Source organism: Mya arenaria, chromosome 14, assembly GCF_026914265.1.
Source record: "Mya arenaria isolate MELC-2E11 chromosome 14, ASM2691426v1".
NCBI lineage: Eukaryota > Metazoa > Mollusca > Bivalvia > Myida > Myidae > Mya > Mya arenaria.
In genome coordinates, this window is record NC_069135.1 from 25,660,268 (window position 1) to 25,677,409 (window position 17,142).

At 33.7% G+C, this 17,142-nt stretch overlaps 1 protein-coding gene across 3 annotated transcripts in view; it reads right to left on the reverse strand.

The window, feature by feature from the left end:
• Window positions 1–3,472: 3,472 nt before the first annotated feature.
• LOC128217011 (plexin-A1-like) overlaps window positions 3,473–17,142 on the reverse strand; it is a 107,829-nt gene continuing 94,159 nt past the window's right edge. For all 3 annotated transcript variants that reach the window (XM_052923804.1, XM_052923801.1, XM_052923803.1), the window contains exons 27-38: window positions 17,038–17,112; window positions 16,597–16,663; window positions 15,703–15,888; window positions 15,249–15,405; window positions 13,824–13,997; window positions 13,115–13,239; window positions 12,556–12,633; window positions 11,668–11,822; window positions 10,064–10,211; window positions 9,277–9,414; window positions 7,633–7,710; window positions 3,473–7,132 (exon numbers count right to left, since the gene is read on the reverse strand). In XM_052923804.1, coding sequence (XP_052779764.1) covers window positions 7,043–7,132; window positions 7,633–7,710; window positions 9,277–9,414; window positions 10,064–10,211; window positions 11,668–11,822; window positions 12,556–12,633; window positions 13,115–13,239; window positions 13,824–13,997; window positions 15,249–15,405; window positions 15,703–15,888; window positions 16,597–16,663; window positions 17,038–17,112 — 1,471 coding nt within the window. In that variant the 3' untranslated portion in view covers window positions 3,473–7,042. The remainder of the gene's footprint in view (window positions 7,133–7,632; window positions 7,711–9,276; window positions 9,415–10,063; window positions 10,212–11,667; window positions 11,823–12,555; window positions 12,634–13,114; window positions 13,240–13,823; window positions 13,998–15,248; window positions 15,406–15,702; window positions 15,889–16,596; window positions 16,664–17,037; window positions 17,113–17,142) is intronic.

Sequence of the window (17,142 nt, forward strand, 5' to 3'; positions counted from 1 at the left end):
TTTAAAACACTTAGTCGAAATGTACTGGAACCACCAAATATATGTACACTTAATTACAACGTTTGTCAATTTATCAACCAATGTTGGATGACGAAAGCCAGAACTTAAAGGCGTGTCGATCCGTATGGGCAGTGTTGTTTACTCCAACATGTAAATATTTGGTTACATACAACTTATCAAGGGTCTGTGTTTAGCAGTTTCAGACAAGATTGTCAAAGATGGAAGATTTTTTTTATGTTTTCCCTTTAGGGTTATGCATGGAACTCATTTTTATGATTTGGTTTTTAAAAGGCACGATCAAATGAACATCCTAGTGAAGTTGCATTAAAATTGCTACAATATAAATTTGCTTCCCTTTGGGGGCATAAGACACAACTTACGTATCCTAAACCAACATTTTATACGTTATTTTTTTAATATAAAGTCTAGGAATGCTATTTTTACACCGGCTTTTTTATTCGCACAAATGTTCTAGGACGCTCTGGAAACGTTTTTAAAACAACCACCTGTGAAGGCGTAAAACAGATGAGGGAACAAAATAAAATGCCGGCACAGGTATAGTTGTTGATGCAATAGACTCTAGATGTGAACACTAGCCAACATATCTCATGACAACCACCTGTGTAGTAGTAAAAAGGATTAGTGAAGAATATAGTTATGACATGTCGGCGCAGGTAGATCTATAGTTAGTTATGCCATAGACTACAGATGTGTACACTTTGATTTAAAAAGTGGAGATTCAACTTTTTTTTCTCAGATATATTTATATGAACGGCCCAAGACGCAGTCCCTTGAAAGGATTCCATTAATTATGTAAATATATTATATTTGGTCACAATATGTTGACCCCTCGTAAGCTATTCAACGCCACGATTGAATTACCGCCGCCCGTCATAATACACCGTTCGTCAATTTGATAACCGGGCTTCACTTTGTGAAAATCTGTTTAATTCTCACATGCATAAGGTCTAAACCCTTCAAATGTTTCAAAGGACCCCTTAAGAAGAATGTTTTAAAGCCTCTTCTGAGGGTCCCAACCGCAATGTCCGCCTCTACGAAAGACAAGACGTCGTGATTAACGAAATTTAAACACACAAACAAAAACAATGTGATTTCATCGTGGAACACGATGGTGGATCGTTCGATTTTGATCACTTGTTGAGTGATGTAGTTCAACATTCAAATTTTCAAGACCCTCGGACACTTACAATATGGAAATGTTCTGCATGTGATGAAGAATTGTAAATTTTCAAAACATGATGAATTTTATATCTAAAATAGCATCTTAATGTTATACATGGTTTCATTGTATCCAATTCCCCCTTGCATCAGGACAATATATATTGTGTACGTGTTTTAAATAAAAAGTTTTCATGTCACAAGGGAAGAACGGTACTTTTTATCCAAACAAATACGCTCATGGTAATTTGCATATTAACTAGAGAAACGTTAACTGGAGCTTAACACTGGTTAACTTCAGCGAGCACGTGGTTCAGCCATCAATGTACATGAAAACGTGTAGAATTAATAGTTTCAGTGATTATCTTTATTTTGAATTTACTTTTATGACGTTAACGATTCAATGTATATTTGTGTTTCATTTTATAGACCTATGTATATTAATGAAAAGGTGCATTTAATTTAATTACAGGTTGGTAATAGATCCAGAAAACTACATAAAAGACAAAGTCGTAGCATGAACATGAACAAAGTAAGTTAAACAAATTTGCACGTAAGTACTCTTAATTGCTTAAAAATGAACATTGAAATATAGTCAAATTGAAATAGATAAAACACGATGTTAAATATGAAACACGTTTCATTTGCAATTCCGTCACGTGAATCAGTAAAAAACTTAAAGACAGTACATATTTCTCCCAAACATTTCATTTAATGTTAATGCCGATTTCTTTACTGTTCCTTTACCTGCACGAGCAAAAATGCCCGTTGAAAATAATAAATGATTAATTAAATTCTGATGTGTTTACACTTATCGGCCTTGCGGCAAAATATCATATTGCTATAATAATTGTCATCATAGATATTTGGATTGTTGTTAGCATGCAAGATGTTGCAAGTTCGTAGTTTATTAAGTTTGGTGTTTATATATCACTGTGAGAAAAACTGTGGTTAAAATGAAATAAATATAATTTCGATAAAAGACGGTGGTACTTATTTGATCTAACAGCATGTCTCTGATGTCATACATGTGCACCATGTGAACACAGATTACGGTTATGAAACGAAAGTAATGTGAATTCATCGTGATCCATCATCTCCTTTTTAAGGATTGGTAAAACCAAAATTGATTCGCAAATTTTGTTTATGAAATTTAAGAGATTGATATTTATCTATCATACAATAATTAGGATGTCCCATCATTTGTTTTAAAGCGAGCGAGTAATCGTTCTAAAGCAATGACTTATTAACGATGTAATGCAATCGGGCATGAGTGTTACATGTGTTAGAATGGATACACATGATTTATACGATATAACATTCGATTGTTATTGCTTGTTATATAATGATGCTCTCTTACCACAGAGACAGAAACAAGAGTCTGCTCTGTTTTGTTCTTTGAAGAGCAATTGGGATAAAGGTTATTTATGTTTTATGTTCACTCGCTAACTTAAAAACCAATAGCACTTAATAATTGTTAAACTATGTATAAACACAAATTGAAAAGGGTAAATCTCTTTTGGGTGGTGCTTTAATATACATAGACAGGTCATATGCACCATTTAACAGACGCGGACACAGGGAGAATATAACGAAAGGTCAACACGGCGTAACGAAAATCAGTATAATATAATGCACGCGATATAATCTGAACACACTTAATACTTATTAATATCTGTCAAACGAATTAACAACGCAAAATAACAGGTGTGTCCAGGATTCGGCGTAAGAAATAGCGCAACTAGGGGATGTAACTTACGGTGAGCATCTCAATGCGTCAAAACGAAATATTTATGGTTAACCTTTGATAATATGAAATATGTAAATTTCAAAGCTTAAACGGTACATTATGTGTTGCATTTATATTCATATGTCTTTCGATGGACATCATAAATCCCCCATTCCGTTCGTGTATTTATCTCTGGTTTCTCTAATTAAGTCGGATGCAAGAGAAATCGTGTCAACCATAAGTCTTACCAATAACGAAGTCGTCCTAAATTTGGACAAGTCGTCCCATGTTTATTTCATTGTTCAGATGAAGGTTGACCTACAATTTAGTGATATCAAATACATTAATGCACACTTTATTTCACATGCTATAAACTTGATAAACCTCAACCGAAATATATAATCCTTATCTTATTGGTGCTATAAAATCAATTATCGGTAATGTTGTACTGTGTGACGATTTATCAAAATCTAGTTAAGGGACGACTTCATGTGGGCTTGATTAGTTCACGTCATCATAAAATCAGTATCTTTTATTCGGTATGCTCTTTTCAACAAACAAAGCTTTTGGGTTAGACTTTTATTGCAAAGAGTAATATGTAAGTACAGAGGTATGTGATGATATTTTTTACAAACAACAATGAAAAAAACATTTTATTAGCTTAACAGTTTTTGAACGTTACCCTTTTAAGTCTAAGAATTAACAAGAACTCCGTTAGACAAGCACAAAAATAACATTGATAAATATTTTCAATTAGGATAAATATAAGAAGTAGAGGGAATTCTCTCGAACTTTTAATATATTGAACATTATATTGAAATCAAACAACTGACATCAACGAGAAGAAAACAAACTGATAAAAGGACACACTGAATTACTAGAAAAACAAACATGAGTGAAACACAACAAGCATTTAGCATAATGTGCCATCTAACCAACGTAATACGAGTGTGGTCGCTTTTCAATGGTTATTTCTGAATTGTTCTATTACCTATTTCGAAACTAATAACTTGTAGCCTATACGATTCAAAACGTGACTTAAACTAGTTATCCAATTGAAATTCTTGATATTATATATTATCCAGGTCTGTACAATTGACTGACGATTATTTAAAAAAAACAATGTCAGGGACAGCGCGCTCGACTTCTCCGCCGCATTGAAGTCAAAGGGTTGAAATGTTATATTGAAACATGCATGAATCACAGTTATTGAGACTTAAATGCAAAACCTTTACCAGAATTTCCACATCTTATAATCAAGGGTCAAAATGTATATTAAAGACCAGCCAGAGTTATCTATCTTAATAAATTAAGATGGTTGAGGGTCAATGTATGATTCAATGCAATACATGATGTATTTGATATCGACTTACCGGTAAGTGTTCATTCACGCAAATCCTTATAATTCAATTAATGAAGTGGATGGGATAGTAGGGAGAACATATCTAATGTTAAAATGCAATATATGATGCATACCCTTAACCAAGGTGTGACACCGAAGGCGAGGTAGACACCGACTCTAGATTGCATAGAATAGCTTTCCTTATTCTTCCTAATTCTTCGAATAATCAAGCTAAAAAAAAATGTATTGTAAGCAAATTCCGAAATGATGCATACAGTTAAGATGTTACAAAATGGCGAAAATGGTTTTCAGGTTAATAAAGAAACAGTTCAGTTTTATGCAGTCAAGCGAAAAACATAAAAACAAAACAAATATAAAAGAAAATTACATCTTATCAAATCAATGGAACCTTCGTTGCAAACGATTACATAAAGCTATTAACGTTGATTTCATTCAGACAAAAAAATGAAACTTAACTAAAATCTCATCATCATTTGGGCAAGCATTAGAAATTAGTCATAATTTGAATTTACAAACACAGATATATTTATTGTTCAACAGTAGTATATATCAAGAATGTGGCAAATTGGATGTGTCGCCATTCGAAGGTATCCATCATATATCAATTAGGTGACCATGTCTTTGACCTTTGACTGACTGATCCCAAAATTAAATAAGTCATTTACCAAAAACATAAGGACTCCACAACAATAGAAATGTTATTGATCGGGAACAGGTGTGTGACACTGACGCCGCAATGATGCAGCAAACGACGCCGCATCACAACAGTACACGTATATCCCATCCTGATAAAATCTGTGTAAAGCAATTGATAACTTTGGCAGAAAGAATGAGGTACAAGATATAAAAATGATGATCAAAATATTTCTATTTTCAATTACTTTTTCTTAGTGCGTTTAAGTTAATGAAGATTTCCCGAATTTTGACGAGAAATTAACATACCACATATATTTTATTATAGAGAGACCATCACATCAACAAGTGAATAACATAACATAACATCGGTGTTTCAAATTTTTCATTCTGAGCTGTAGACCGCTTTGCTCTGGTATGTAGCGCGATATATTTTGGAACAAGCAAGCTGGCTGGAATGGCTAGGAATTCTAATACAAAGTTACATTGTACGCATTTTGACACATTTGATTAAAACTGTTTTTAAACTAACAATATATATTTGAGATATCAAAATGATTTGGCACAATCATATATTTATGTATGATGTTATTCAATAGATATGAGAACGGTGTGATGTTTCGAAAACAGTATCATTATATACAGTATAAAATGTAAGTTCACATACATGGGCCTTTAGTGAATAACGTCTTGAACCCGAGTCTGAGAAGCAAAATAAATCTGAGATTCTAATTATTACTCATAAGTTTATAGCACTGTAAAATGTGTTCATTACAAAATAGTCAATGCTTTGAACAACGAATGCTCTTCTGATGCAGTTTTAGAATGTACTTTAGACAATCTCAATACATTGGTCATTATGGACCCAGTTTATTGTCAAAATAGTTTGTTGAAAATTTGCTGTGTAAGTTATAAATTCTACATTTTCAATACTCAACTCTTCGTGAGAAACAAGCAAGAACATGATGTATTATTGTGAGTGTGGGCCTCAATCTCAGACTCGGGTTGTTGATGAATATGGACCATGAGACTAATTTACTCGTCCATGTTTATTGCAGAAAAAAAGTTTCGGCAAAATCTATTCGAGATCAAAGGAATTTAAAACCTTATCCAGGTCAAACAGGCAGTATAAGTTAGGCTTTATGTGGATATATGTTTTGGAAAAAGATATAATTTCTATTTTATCAGCAATTTATCAGCAGATTTGTAAGAATCGGATTTTTAAAAATTAATTATACATAAAGCTACTTTTGTGAAACACCAAGATAGCTGATACAGTTCACACGATTCATTTACTTATAATAAATAAAAAAATACCAAACATTGAATAGATAATAACATATCAATCAGTCTAACCCACAATGATCGAAGGAAATATAAATACAATGTACACGTTTGTGGAGATATATGTCAAGGGAATGTTTGCATACATAACAATACAGTATGATAAATGTGGGACGTTGACAAAGGCACTTTTTAATATAATAAATGAGCAATAAACTATATATTATTATTTATATCACACAGTTATCATTACAAAATCAATCACAAATGATAGTATAAAAATAGAGAAAATTGAGAATACATTGAGCGTTGCTTATACATAAAGCTAGATGATCAAATATACCTTTATACTAGCACTATTGAAAAACACACACATGTGAATTACACAATTTATAATTAAATATGCGTGATATCATAAAAAAAACTGTTCATGTATATACTTTCTAAATGCAATAATCTATATATAAATCCTTATTGTCAATAATCTGATTACATATAAAACAAAACTCAATATACTGAATATATCAACATGCATATACATAGAAATATTTACGTGTAACATAATTGTTGTATAATACTTCGTTTCAATGTACATTATGGGTAATAAAAACAACTTCACTTTACACAAACTATATGTATATACATCTTTAATGTCATGAAGATAAAATTATGATAGCCTTTAAGGTCGTTCTGTTTGTATAATTCAATAAATGCATGTAACAATTATCATGAAAGGAATGCTGTCTTGTTTACTGAATGAACCAACTATTTGTGCAAACACCTTTAAACTGAAATCACTAATATCAAATATCTTTGTTTTGTTCAAAACTGCCCTATTCCGAAAAACTCCCTTTCTATTCTTCCATCATAGAGAATATGTCATCTAACTTCTTGTTCAACTGCAGACATCTGGTCTCTTGGCAGATTGACAGGTCGTCTAGAATCTATAAAAGAAAAAAATAATAAAGTAAGCTACAATCAATTAAATATCACTACAGGTGTTTGAAATCAGAACCAAATTTTTACGATATATTTTCAAAGATTGAAACCAGTCAATGATCAATAAAATAGACATTAGTAAAACATTGTCATAAGCAATGCAACGGCCTAACGATAATCCACTTAATAAAGATTGTGGCTGAGTTTTAAAGATTTTAGTACCAACAGAATCTTAACAGGGATTGTCATGCGAAAAGGATTTTTTTTAATCGGATAAACAACAGGACATTGCAGCAAACTGTCTACTTTTATCCAGGTTGGGTTTTTTTTCAGTCAAAAAGGGGCATAAGTCGACAACAACAAGAACAGGACATTGGTCTTGGCAGTATGCTGAGAACACAACGCTGAGCACAAACGCTAAGCACTTTGTGCTCAGGTGAGCTAAAACAAGACAATCCTATACAAACAAACTAAAAAATATATGTATCAAATAAAGTTCTGATACCTCGTCTGTATATGGCTTGATCTGCTCGTATAATCTGTAAAGTGCTGCGTTCTTGTTGAAAGTAGTTTCCTGTTGGTTCTGAAAATGGTACGCCAAATAACATCACATTATATGAATCAATCTTGGATTCATTGTCACAGTAGCCAGTACTATGTGTTACATACGTACTACGCCTCAAGCATTAATGAGTTTTATATCTATTCAATGTGTTAAAAACGGTTCATTGAAAGAAACAAAAATAACCTTAAAAAACAAGAGGGCACTGAAGGCCCTGTATCGCTCACCTGATCCAATTCAAAACATTCTGACATAGTTTCATGGTGATCAAAGAGAGAATGTAACCTCTACAGTGTTTACAAAGTTTTTCTATGATTTGACCTAGTGGCCTGGTTTTTGACCTCTGATTACCCAGTTCAAACTCTACCTAAAGATCATCAAGAATAACATTCTGATCAAGTTCCATGAACATATGGTCATTAATGTGGCCTTTAGAGTGTTAACATGCTTTTCCTATTATTGACCTGGTGACCAAGATTCGAACTTGCCCTAGAGCTAATCAATATAAACATGCTGACTAAGTTTCATGAACATAAAGTCATAAATGTGACCTCTAGAGTACTAATAAGCTTTTGCTATGATTTGACCTAATGACCTAGATTTTGACCACACATGACCCGGATTCAAACTTGACTTAGAGATTAATAATATAACATTCTGGCAAACTTTCATGAAGATACAGTTATAAATGTGACCTCTAGAGTGTTAACAAGCTTTTCCTTAAATTTGACCTGGTGACCTAGTTTTTTACAGTTCATGACCCAGATTCGAACTTGGCTTACAGCTAATCAATATAAACATTCTGACTAAGTTTCATGAACATAAAGTCATACATGTGACCTCTAGAGTGCTAACAAGCTTTTCCTATGATTTAGCCTAATGATCTAGTTTTTGACCGCACATGACCCAGATATAAACTTGACTTAGAGATTATTAATAGAAACATTCTGACCAACTTTCATGAAAAAACATTTATAAATGTGACCTTTGTTGAGGAATATATACCTAGCTACTCTACCATTCATGCAATCCTTTAACGGAGAGATGTCTCCTTTGCCATGTTGATTAGACTTTTCTTATTTTATTAAGCTCAATTTAGAAGAAAGTTGGTTGCTCATAGACTCATACTAGGGTTTGTTTCCTTGGTAGAGCAAGTGTTCAGTGAATGAAATACAGCCATAAAACTAGACCACCCTTACCCTGGGGTTATTCCCCTACAACCCTAGACCACTCTAACATTAATTGGGATTTATTCCAAGACCTCTTGGGTGAGAGGCGGACACCTTCACAACTAAAGCACTCTCACCCTGGATGGACGCTAATCTGTGACCACTTGGATGATAGGTAGACACCTACACCACTTCATCACTCCCAAACGTGTTGGGCTGAATCTCCACGACCTCTTGGGTAAAAGGTGGATTCCTACACCAAGAGACAACTCACACGCTTGAGGCACTTGAATCCACCACCTCATTGGTGAAAGGTGGACACCTACATTACATGACAACTTTCGTCTTGGTGTAATTAGAATCCTTAACTATTTGGGTGATAGACCCATTCAAACTACCAGGTTAAATGAATACGTACTCTGTTAATACTTGTCAGGTATTGTCCTAGATCATCGGGTTTCTGCACGTTCTCTTTGACATTTTTGTAGAACTCCTGAACATGTGTTCTGAACTTCGTCAGCTCATTTCGGAAAATAAGCTTCTGAGTTGGCGATTCCTAGAATAAAGTATTTTCATAATAGATAAGCATCAATATGTTTTGTAATATGTGTGCATAATGTACTACAGTGGTGTACCAATTTGCCTTTAATAGGTGTTATCCGGAATTCAGTGAGAAAGGTTTTTCCGCTAATTTGCATGTAGGTACAAACACATTAAGCCCAGATTGGTGTGGTGATCTATTCATATTAAAATTCAGCTAATTCGTATGTCCTTTGTCCATAGTAAATTATTTAGATGACATAAGTCATAACGGTTAACCAAGTATTGGTACCTACAGATTAATAACATTACGGAGTAAATCTATTCAGGCAGCCGACCCACATGCTACTTTTCGGAAAGCTCAATGTTAAATATTGATGCCTGTTGTCCCCATGTCATTTTGAAGTCATCAGGTAGCATTTGAAATTATTTTGCGTGCGTTACTAATATGTAAAATAGATGATCCAAATTACACTATACATAAAGTTTTAACAGATATTATAAAAAGGTAAAAATGATCAAATAAAAACAAGTGGCAGGCAGATGTCAATAAATTTGAAAACCTGTCTTTCTTGTGACTTGTCCCTTGCTACATGTGCCACAAGCAAGCTTAAAATGTACAAATATCATTCCCAAAGAATTTTAATAATAAAAGCTTTCTCAACCTTTGACACGGCCTGTTCCGTGCGACTGAAGCTCTCAATGAAGACTTGACTGATCACATCCAGACTCTCCGAAACATAGGACGGGGCATTGATATCGAACAGAATTGACGGTGTCTTGATAAGCATGGCCCAGATGCGAATGGAGTAGCTAGACAAAACATAGGAGAATATTTGAGAATACAAACCAATTCAAGCAGTGGATTACATTCAAGACCTCTGTTAGGTAGTTACGGCCGTCCATGATGTCAAAAAGGACCGGCAGAGGATAGCCGGATACGAATGAAGTAACTTGCAAAATCAAATAGTATCTGTACATGGATCAATCATTTAATACATTTATCATGATCATTTTTAGGCTGACGTTTTCCAAATACTGTGAAATCATTAATGTTCGCGGGACATTAATGTTTGTGGTTTTCGTGGGTTGTGTGATCTACGAATTCAAAATCCCACGAAATATAGACCCTTTATTCACGTTTTCATTTGCAATGTTATGAACATACTCTAGTCTAGTTTTCATAGAGATCTCAGTATACGGCAGTATACGGCGTAAAAACCGATCTCAAAATATATCGTACCGTTAATGTTTTGCTAATATATTATATCTGCCTTTAACAAATAATAGACCAAATTAATTCACTGTGTTTTTTACCAAATCAATTCACTGTGTCTTTTATGTGCGTGTTGAATATCAGTACTCGATATTTTTCTTTAATGAAATATTTAACCAATTACATTGATTGTTTACTCAAATATACGCAACTTTTCGGTGTTTTCACAGTTTGCAAATTCTTAATTGGCATTAAATGGTTATGCATAACTATATCTCTCATCAGGGTACATCTTCTTTTATGACCTTAATTTCCAATTAAATCGATAATTGACATGGGTACATGCACTAATTTGCATGTAGTACTACTCTAGAGGGTGTCATAAACGGTGTGACGTAGAATACGAAAATCACATGCACAGCGCGTGGAGATTCTTCGAACAACTTAGGATGATCGCAGTTTCGGATTAATTTTTTTTTAAAAATGAAAAACCACAAAAATCAATACCCACGAAAATGTAAATTTTCAGAAAACCACAAAATTTCATGCCAACGAAAATAAATGATTACACTAAGTATCCCCAGTAAATTTACATTTTACTGACCGTTCCAAGGCGGTACCTAACAATCCTTGATAAACATACCTAGTTTTTTATATAGTATATATGCACTGTGCTATTTATAGAGTTTTTTGCAGTTGTTCCATGTTTCTCATGTGTAATATTTTGTTTTTGTGTTCTATGTCTTTGGCGTTTACCCAGTGCCATTAAACAGGGTTTATGTTTAAACTTTAGGCTACTGAGCTTGTTTCTGAAGTTTTTCACATAAGTATTGTATAAAATAATTATATGTTAAACTTATTTTTAAAAAAAATGTGAAAACAACATATTTGTTAGAGCATAACATGTTTTCGTGCATGCTTTAATACATATAAGTCTATATAACATATATTTTGAAGGCATATTATTTGCAATGATGTTACCTGGTAGTATGCTAATAAAAGAACAAGCTTTTACGACGATCATCATTCCTTTCAGCAAACTACTAGGCTTACCTATGGCTTTTCCACGCATGTAGTGTGTCGGGATCTATTTTTTGTTTTTCTGCAAGATCATCCAGGAAATCATAGAGGAACTTGACAGGCGGAGGACACTTGCTGCTCTCCAATACCAGGCTGAACAAGTCATCAATGTACTTCACAAGTGACAACTGCGCGGAAAGAAGTAGGTTTGTATAACATGTCTTCGACATTATAAGATACGGTTTATTTCCTTTACCTAGTCATAGTGCATAGGGGTAGATTACATGTAAATCACAATTTATACGTTATGTGGTAAAATGATAAAACATAAGTAACTTAAGACGTTATGCAAATAAATGTTTAAGCTCAGTAGGTCAAAATCATTGAATGTGATTCCCATTCTTTATTTCCTCAATAAAACAAGAGCATCATATACCAAAGTGCTACTTTTGTTACTAAGATTGACTTAGGTATGAATGCTTGTACTGGTGCAGGTTCTATAAAATATACCCGACATTTCAATAGTAAGCAAATACAAGTTTCGCAAGATGAAAAAGCGGTCAATAGATCACCTAAAACACAAGACAAACGTTCGATTTTGGAGTCACTTTAATCGACCGAATAAAAACATTTTATCAGATCCATTTCTATTTGATTATATAAAATACATAAAATTTCATTATTTAATTCACGAACTAAGCCTTAAACCATGAAAAATATTTCTGATCTTGTTTCTGCTGACAACTTATCTTCTATTTGACTTGCCCAGTCAGATAAGCAGACTGAGTTTTTCCCTTGCCCTTTGACAATTGTACTGTTCTTGGGCTTATGTTATCACAAACACCGCTGTCAGTTAAGTGAATAATGTTACGCTATGTTCAGGTTTTAGTAGTGATTCACATCCCATTATATAACAATTACCTTGGTTGTTATAAGCCTGTTCAAGTACAGCTCATCAATGGCAGATTTCTCCTTCTTGTTTGCATCATCATCCTTTAACTTAAATTTAATGTTATATTTAAATTATAAGCAGGCAACATAAGACAAAAATCCTTTTTTATTATAAATAATAGTTCTTCAACTTACATATTTAATTAAATACTATGACTCTGTTTCTATTCAGGGTATATATTATAAAATATCATAGCACAATCATTAAATCTTTAGACTGTTTTAAAAAATATATGGTATTTCAATGTATTTTTGGTTACATTAACTAACCCGACGTAAATAAATCAATATAACAGCACGAGTAAAACCGGTTGGTCCTTTTTCTGTTTATACTGGAGAAGGCTTGCGTTAAAAAGAATCTGTCACATTATACACAGTTATATTCAAAGCACCCAGGAAATATTTTTGAAAGCGTGCGAAAGGCTCGCTTACTATTATTGTTTTTCAGAGCTTAATGTGTGTATCATTTGATGACTCGTAACCTGCAATTAAAAACTACTAAATGTATGTGATGTTTAACATTAAATACCAAGTGCCACTGTTTCAGTTCCATCGGGTTTTCTTCGTCATGCGAAGTGGAACACTCGGCCGTCAACGGTTGGTCTGACCCCATACTGTTGACATCGAAGCCAGGGTCAATCTGTGCCAAGTTCACTGTAAATAGATATAAGTGTTAATTTGGGGGGATTCTTGTCCTGTATAATTTATATAAAGTTAGCATGGTTGTAGTACGAGATAAGAAAGGGTATAACATAAACTAAAATAGTAAACTACATGTATATTTTTGTTGTCAAAACATTCAAACAGGTGAAGAGATGAGGAAGGCGATAACTCCTTTATATAATTCCAAAGCTTATGTGCAGCATCAAAATGATCAAGTTATGTTTTCGTACGCGGTTGATAAAAATTGTGGCAATACAAAATTTTGTTTTGTTATCATTCCAAATTATCGATTTTATAATCAAAGTGTGTTATATATCCTTTAAATTAAATCCAGAGACTATAATTTCACTTAAATTAGATTCACAATTTTGTTGGTAATATTCTTTAACGGTAATAAAAAGACGTAGATTGCATTATTTCGTTTGGTACTTTTGTGACTTATTATTTTTTGCCAATTTATGACGTTTAAAAGTAACTGTAAATTTAATACTTTGTCAGGTCTTCAATTCCTTACATGATTGATTAGCAAAACAATCATAATTAAATCCTTGTGAAATTAATACAATCTACAGTACCATAATCCTCCTGCTGACTGAGCTCAGCATTCCGTGGATCTACGAGGGCCATGTTACTTTGGTCGGCCACTGCGTAGTGCGCCAGTGTGTTAACACGAATCCATTCACCATCACGCTTGGACGTGTTGTCTTTATCACGAAGTATCATACGTCCGCTGAATCCGGCATGCCACTCTAATATAAGAAATAATATGAAAAAAATGCTGAAAATTAGATGTTACTTTTAAACATTTGTGAACCATTCATTAAAACAAGATCACAACACACCCATGCCAAAGCTCATCTATTTTTTTCAGCTTATTAAGTGTCGAATAACTCGAAAGACGTTTAGCATGTAATTGTGCATTTTATTGTGGAAGCAGCGGTGCGTTATCGTTATAGCTTGAGTCTTTGCAGAAATGTCTATTTAAGTCCCACAATAAATATTATGTATTTGACAGTATCAGTATCTTTATCAGAGCCTGCCGTTATGGTCAGCCGGGTCACGGCTCATCTTTTAAGATCTTTATTCAATTCCTTTGGAGAATACCCATCGTGCAACATTACCAGTACAAAATAGCCTTTTACACCATCATTTGCTTTAATTTCGAATGCGTTTTTACCCAGTAAGCAGCCAATCTAACCATACGCTCTTTGCTCTTGGATATTTTTGCCAAATTCAGCCATATTTAAGTCGGTATGAAATGCTGTTTGACTTGCTATGTTGCCTTTCAAGTTAAATAACATGACTTGTGTATGTGGAAGAATTGTAGAATTCTAGGACACATTAATCAATGCCAATTCCAGTGGCATGCTAAACATTTATATGAACAAGGAAACCATCATTTTGCAGCAAAGTTGCCACTATGGCTACCAATAAAACAATCCTCATATTTGAACGACTCTTATATGAACATGACAATAACAATACAAGAGCTGCATGTTTCTTAACAACAGACGAGCAAAACATTACATAAATTGATTTTTCAGGATCAATTATTCTTGATAATGGTTGTAATAGATATCAGTATACCATTGCCTTTGAGCAGTCTCACGAAATGCTATTAGTGCGAACTTATATCTTGTCGTTCCTTGTTTCGGGTGTAATACAACACTTAAGTATTTCATTATATTACACAAGTGTTATGTAAATTTAATTGACGTTATTTCATACAACTTATTCACTATTAAAACGTTTACTGACAGACGAGTAAAAATTATAATTTAGGCGATGAATGGTGATGTCATTATAAATTGAATCATACGCCATTTGTCCTTGAATTCAAATTTTCTGAAAATAGTTAGGCAAGAGTGAAATGTTTGACAAATACTCACATAGTTCCTTTATCTTATTTTTAATATATTTTGTATTAACTGGCTACTCATGTACGATCCTATATAAGTCATTTGAGCATGTATCAGACACAATTAAATTGCTATGCCTACCAAGAAGAAGTTCAGTGGGATCTACGGGAAGTTGCGAGGCCGGGTAGTTGACATAGATCTGGTCGAGGCACTTTGCTTTCACCTGGTTAACTGTGTCGCAGTCGAGAGCTTTACATGGGTAGATTTCCTCTCCATTGTCGACCACTACGTTCAATGTCTAGGAAGCAAGTTTACATTTAGCAATATAGTTAAAACATGCAGATGCAATAGGAGTTTGTTGTTTCAGCAATTACAATGATTAAACATAGAATATTTTAAATGCAATCCTGGTGTTGCTTCCAACAGACATAATTTTAATTCAACATTTACGCCAACAATGTTGACCACACTAAGACAACATACGTTTCTTACTTTTTCATGAATTAAAGATTTCCACTACTTTAAAAATTATATACTTTTTAACAAGAAATTAAAACACAGAATATGCATGTCCTTCTTTATGTTGAACACCTACCAATGCTTTAGCCTCAAACTTCACATCCGTCGTTTCCTCGTCTGTTGCCGAGCCTTGGTATTTCCGGAGCAGTTTTTCTTCCGACAGTGTGTACTTGGCATCATTGGTTAAAGCATCGATAGGGCCAGCCTCCATCGTTTTCCTCGTGGCGATGTACAACAGGTACAGAAGTGAACCGGTGTGATCCTTAAAATTGAATTCACACAGGTAAAAGTGAACACCAAGTTAAGTATTAAAACAAGGTTCTTTTGCATATATATGACGTTCTTTTATGTCTATGTATTGGTTTTATTCATTGATATTCATAATGACAGCGAGGCCTTATTAAAATGAAAACTGAAGTACAATTTTTTTTTTGTCTATATCATTCTCTTTGTCTATATCAAACTTGGCCGACCTCACTCAATTTATCAGTCTTGACTCACGTATGTCAGAGACTATTCATAAAGTATGCTTAACTGTCACTTTCTGCCTCCTCTCATTTAAACCTGCTATTCAAGACTAAACACATTGGTCTCGTCAGAATAATATCATTTAATCAGTTTAATTTAATAGATAAATTCTGGGAAGAGAAAAACCTTGTTTGTACAAGCTGTTTAAAATCAGACCTTGGCAAAGTCTATTTTGAACTCACACATGTTTTTATTTAATTTGTGGCACTGTGACGCTACATCAAATGGAACTCAATTTATTGGTTTTGCGCTAGTTTGTTTTACGCTGATCAATAAGAACTTTGAACTTGTCTGTAATAGTTTAGTGAAGATCAGCTAAGAAGTTTCTCAGAAGAACTCAACTCAACAAGGATCACTACCTTAACAATAAGTTTAGGGTACATTGCTTAGATAAACTTGGATCTGTTCAGAATTATCGTCCCTACTCAACTAAGAACATTACCTTTAGGTGAGGGTACAAACAGAGGGACAGCCAGTTGCTCAGAAGCTTCTCCGTGATACTCTCACTCCTGTAAATAGTAATTTGTTAACATCGCACATGTATGCAAGACATAACTGTTGGCAAAATGAGGAACAGGTAATGGCAGAAATGTATTGTTTACAATCCCTCGCTCATCGATTGCTTTCGAACTTTTTTGTTTGTTGTTGTATTTTTTTCAATTGGAAAAAACTTGTTACAATGTGTATAATTGCCCCTTATTTCAACTAAGACCTATTTGCAAGCTTTCAATATCAAAACAGTTGTTGTTTTTTATATATCTTTATGTTTTTTATATATTTTTCTTCCGCACATAGCTACTGAAATAATATAATGTTGCCAAGCATGCATAGTTCACATATACAATGTATGTCTACCGGATACCATAAAAGGAAATAAATTTACCTTCTGAACAATGATTTCACGCCTCTCTTGGAAGAAGGGTCCTCAACCAATTGGGTGATCAGAACTTGTAACACTCTTAAAACATCATAAACAACATAGGGTTTT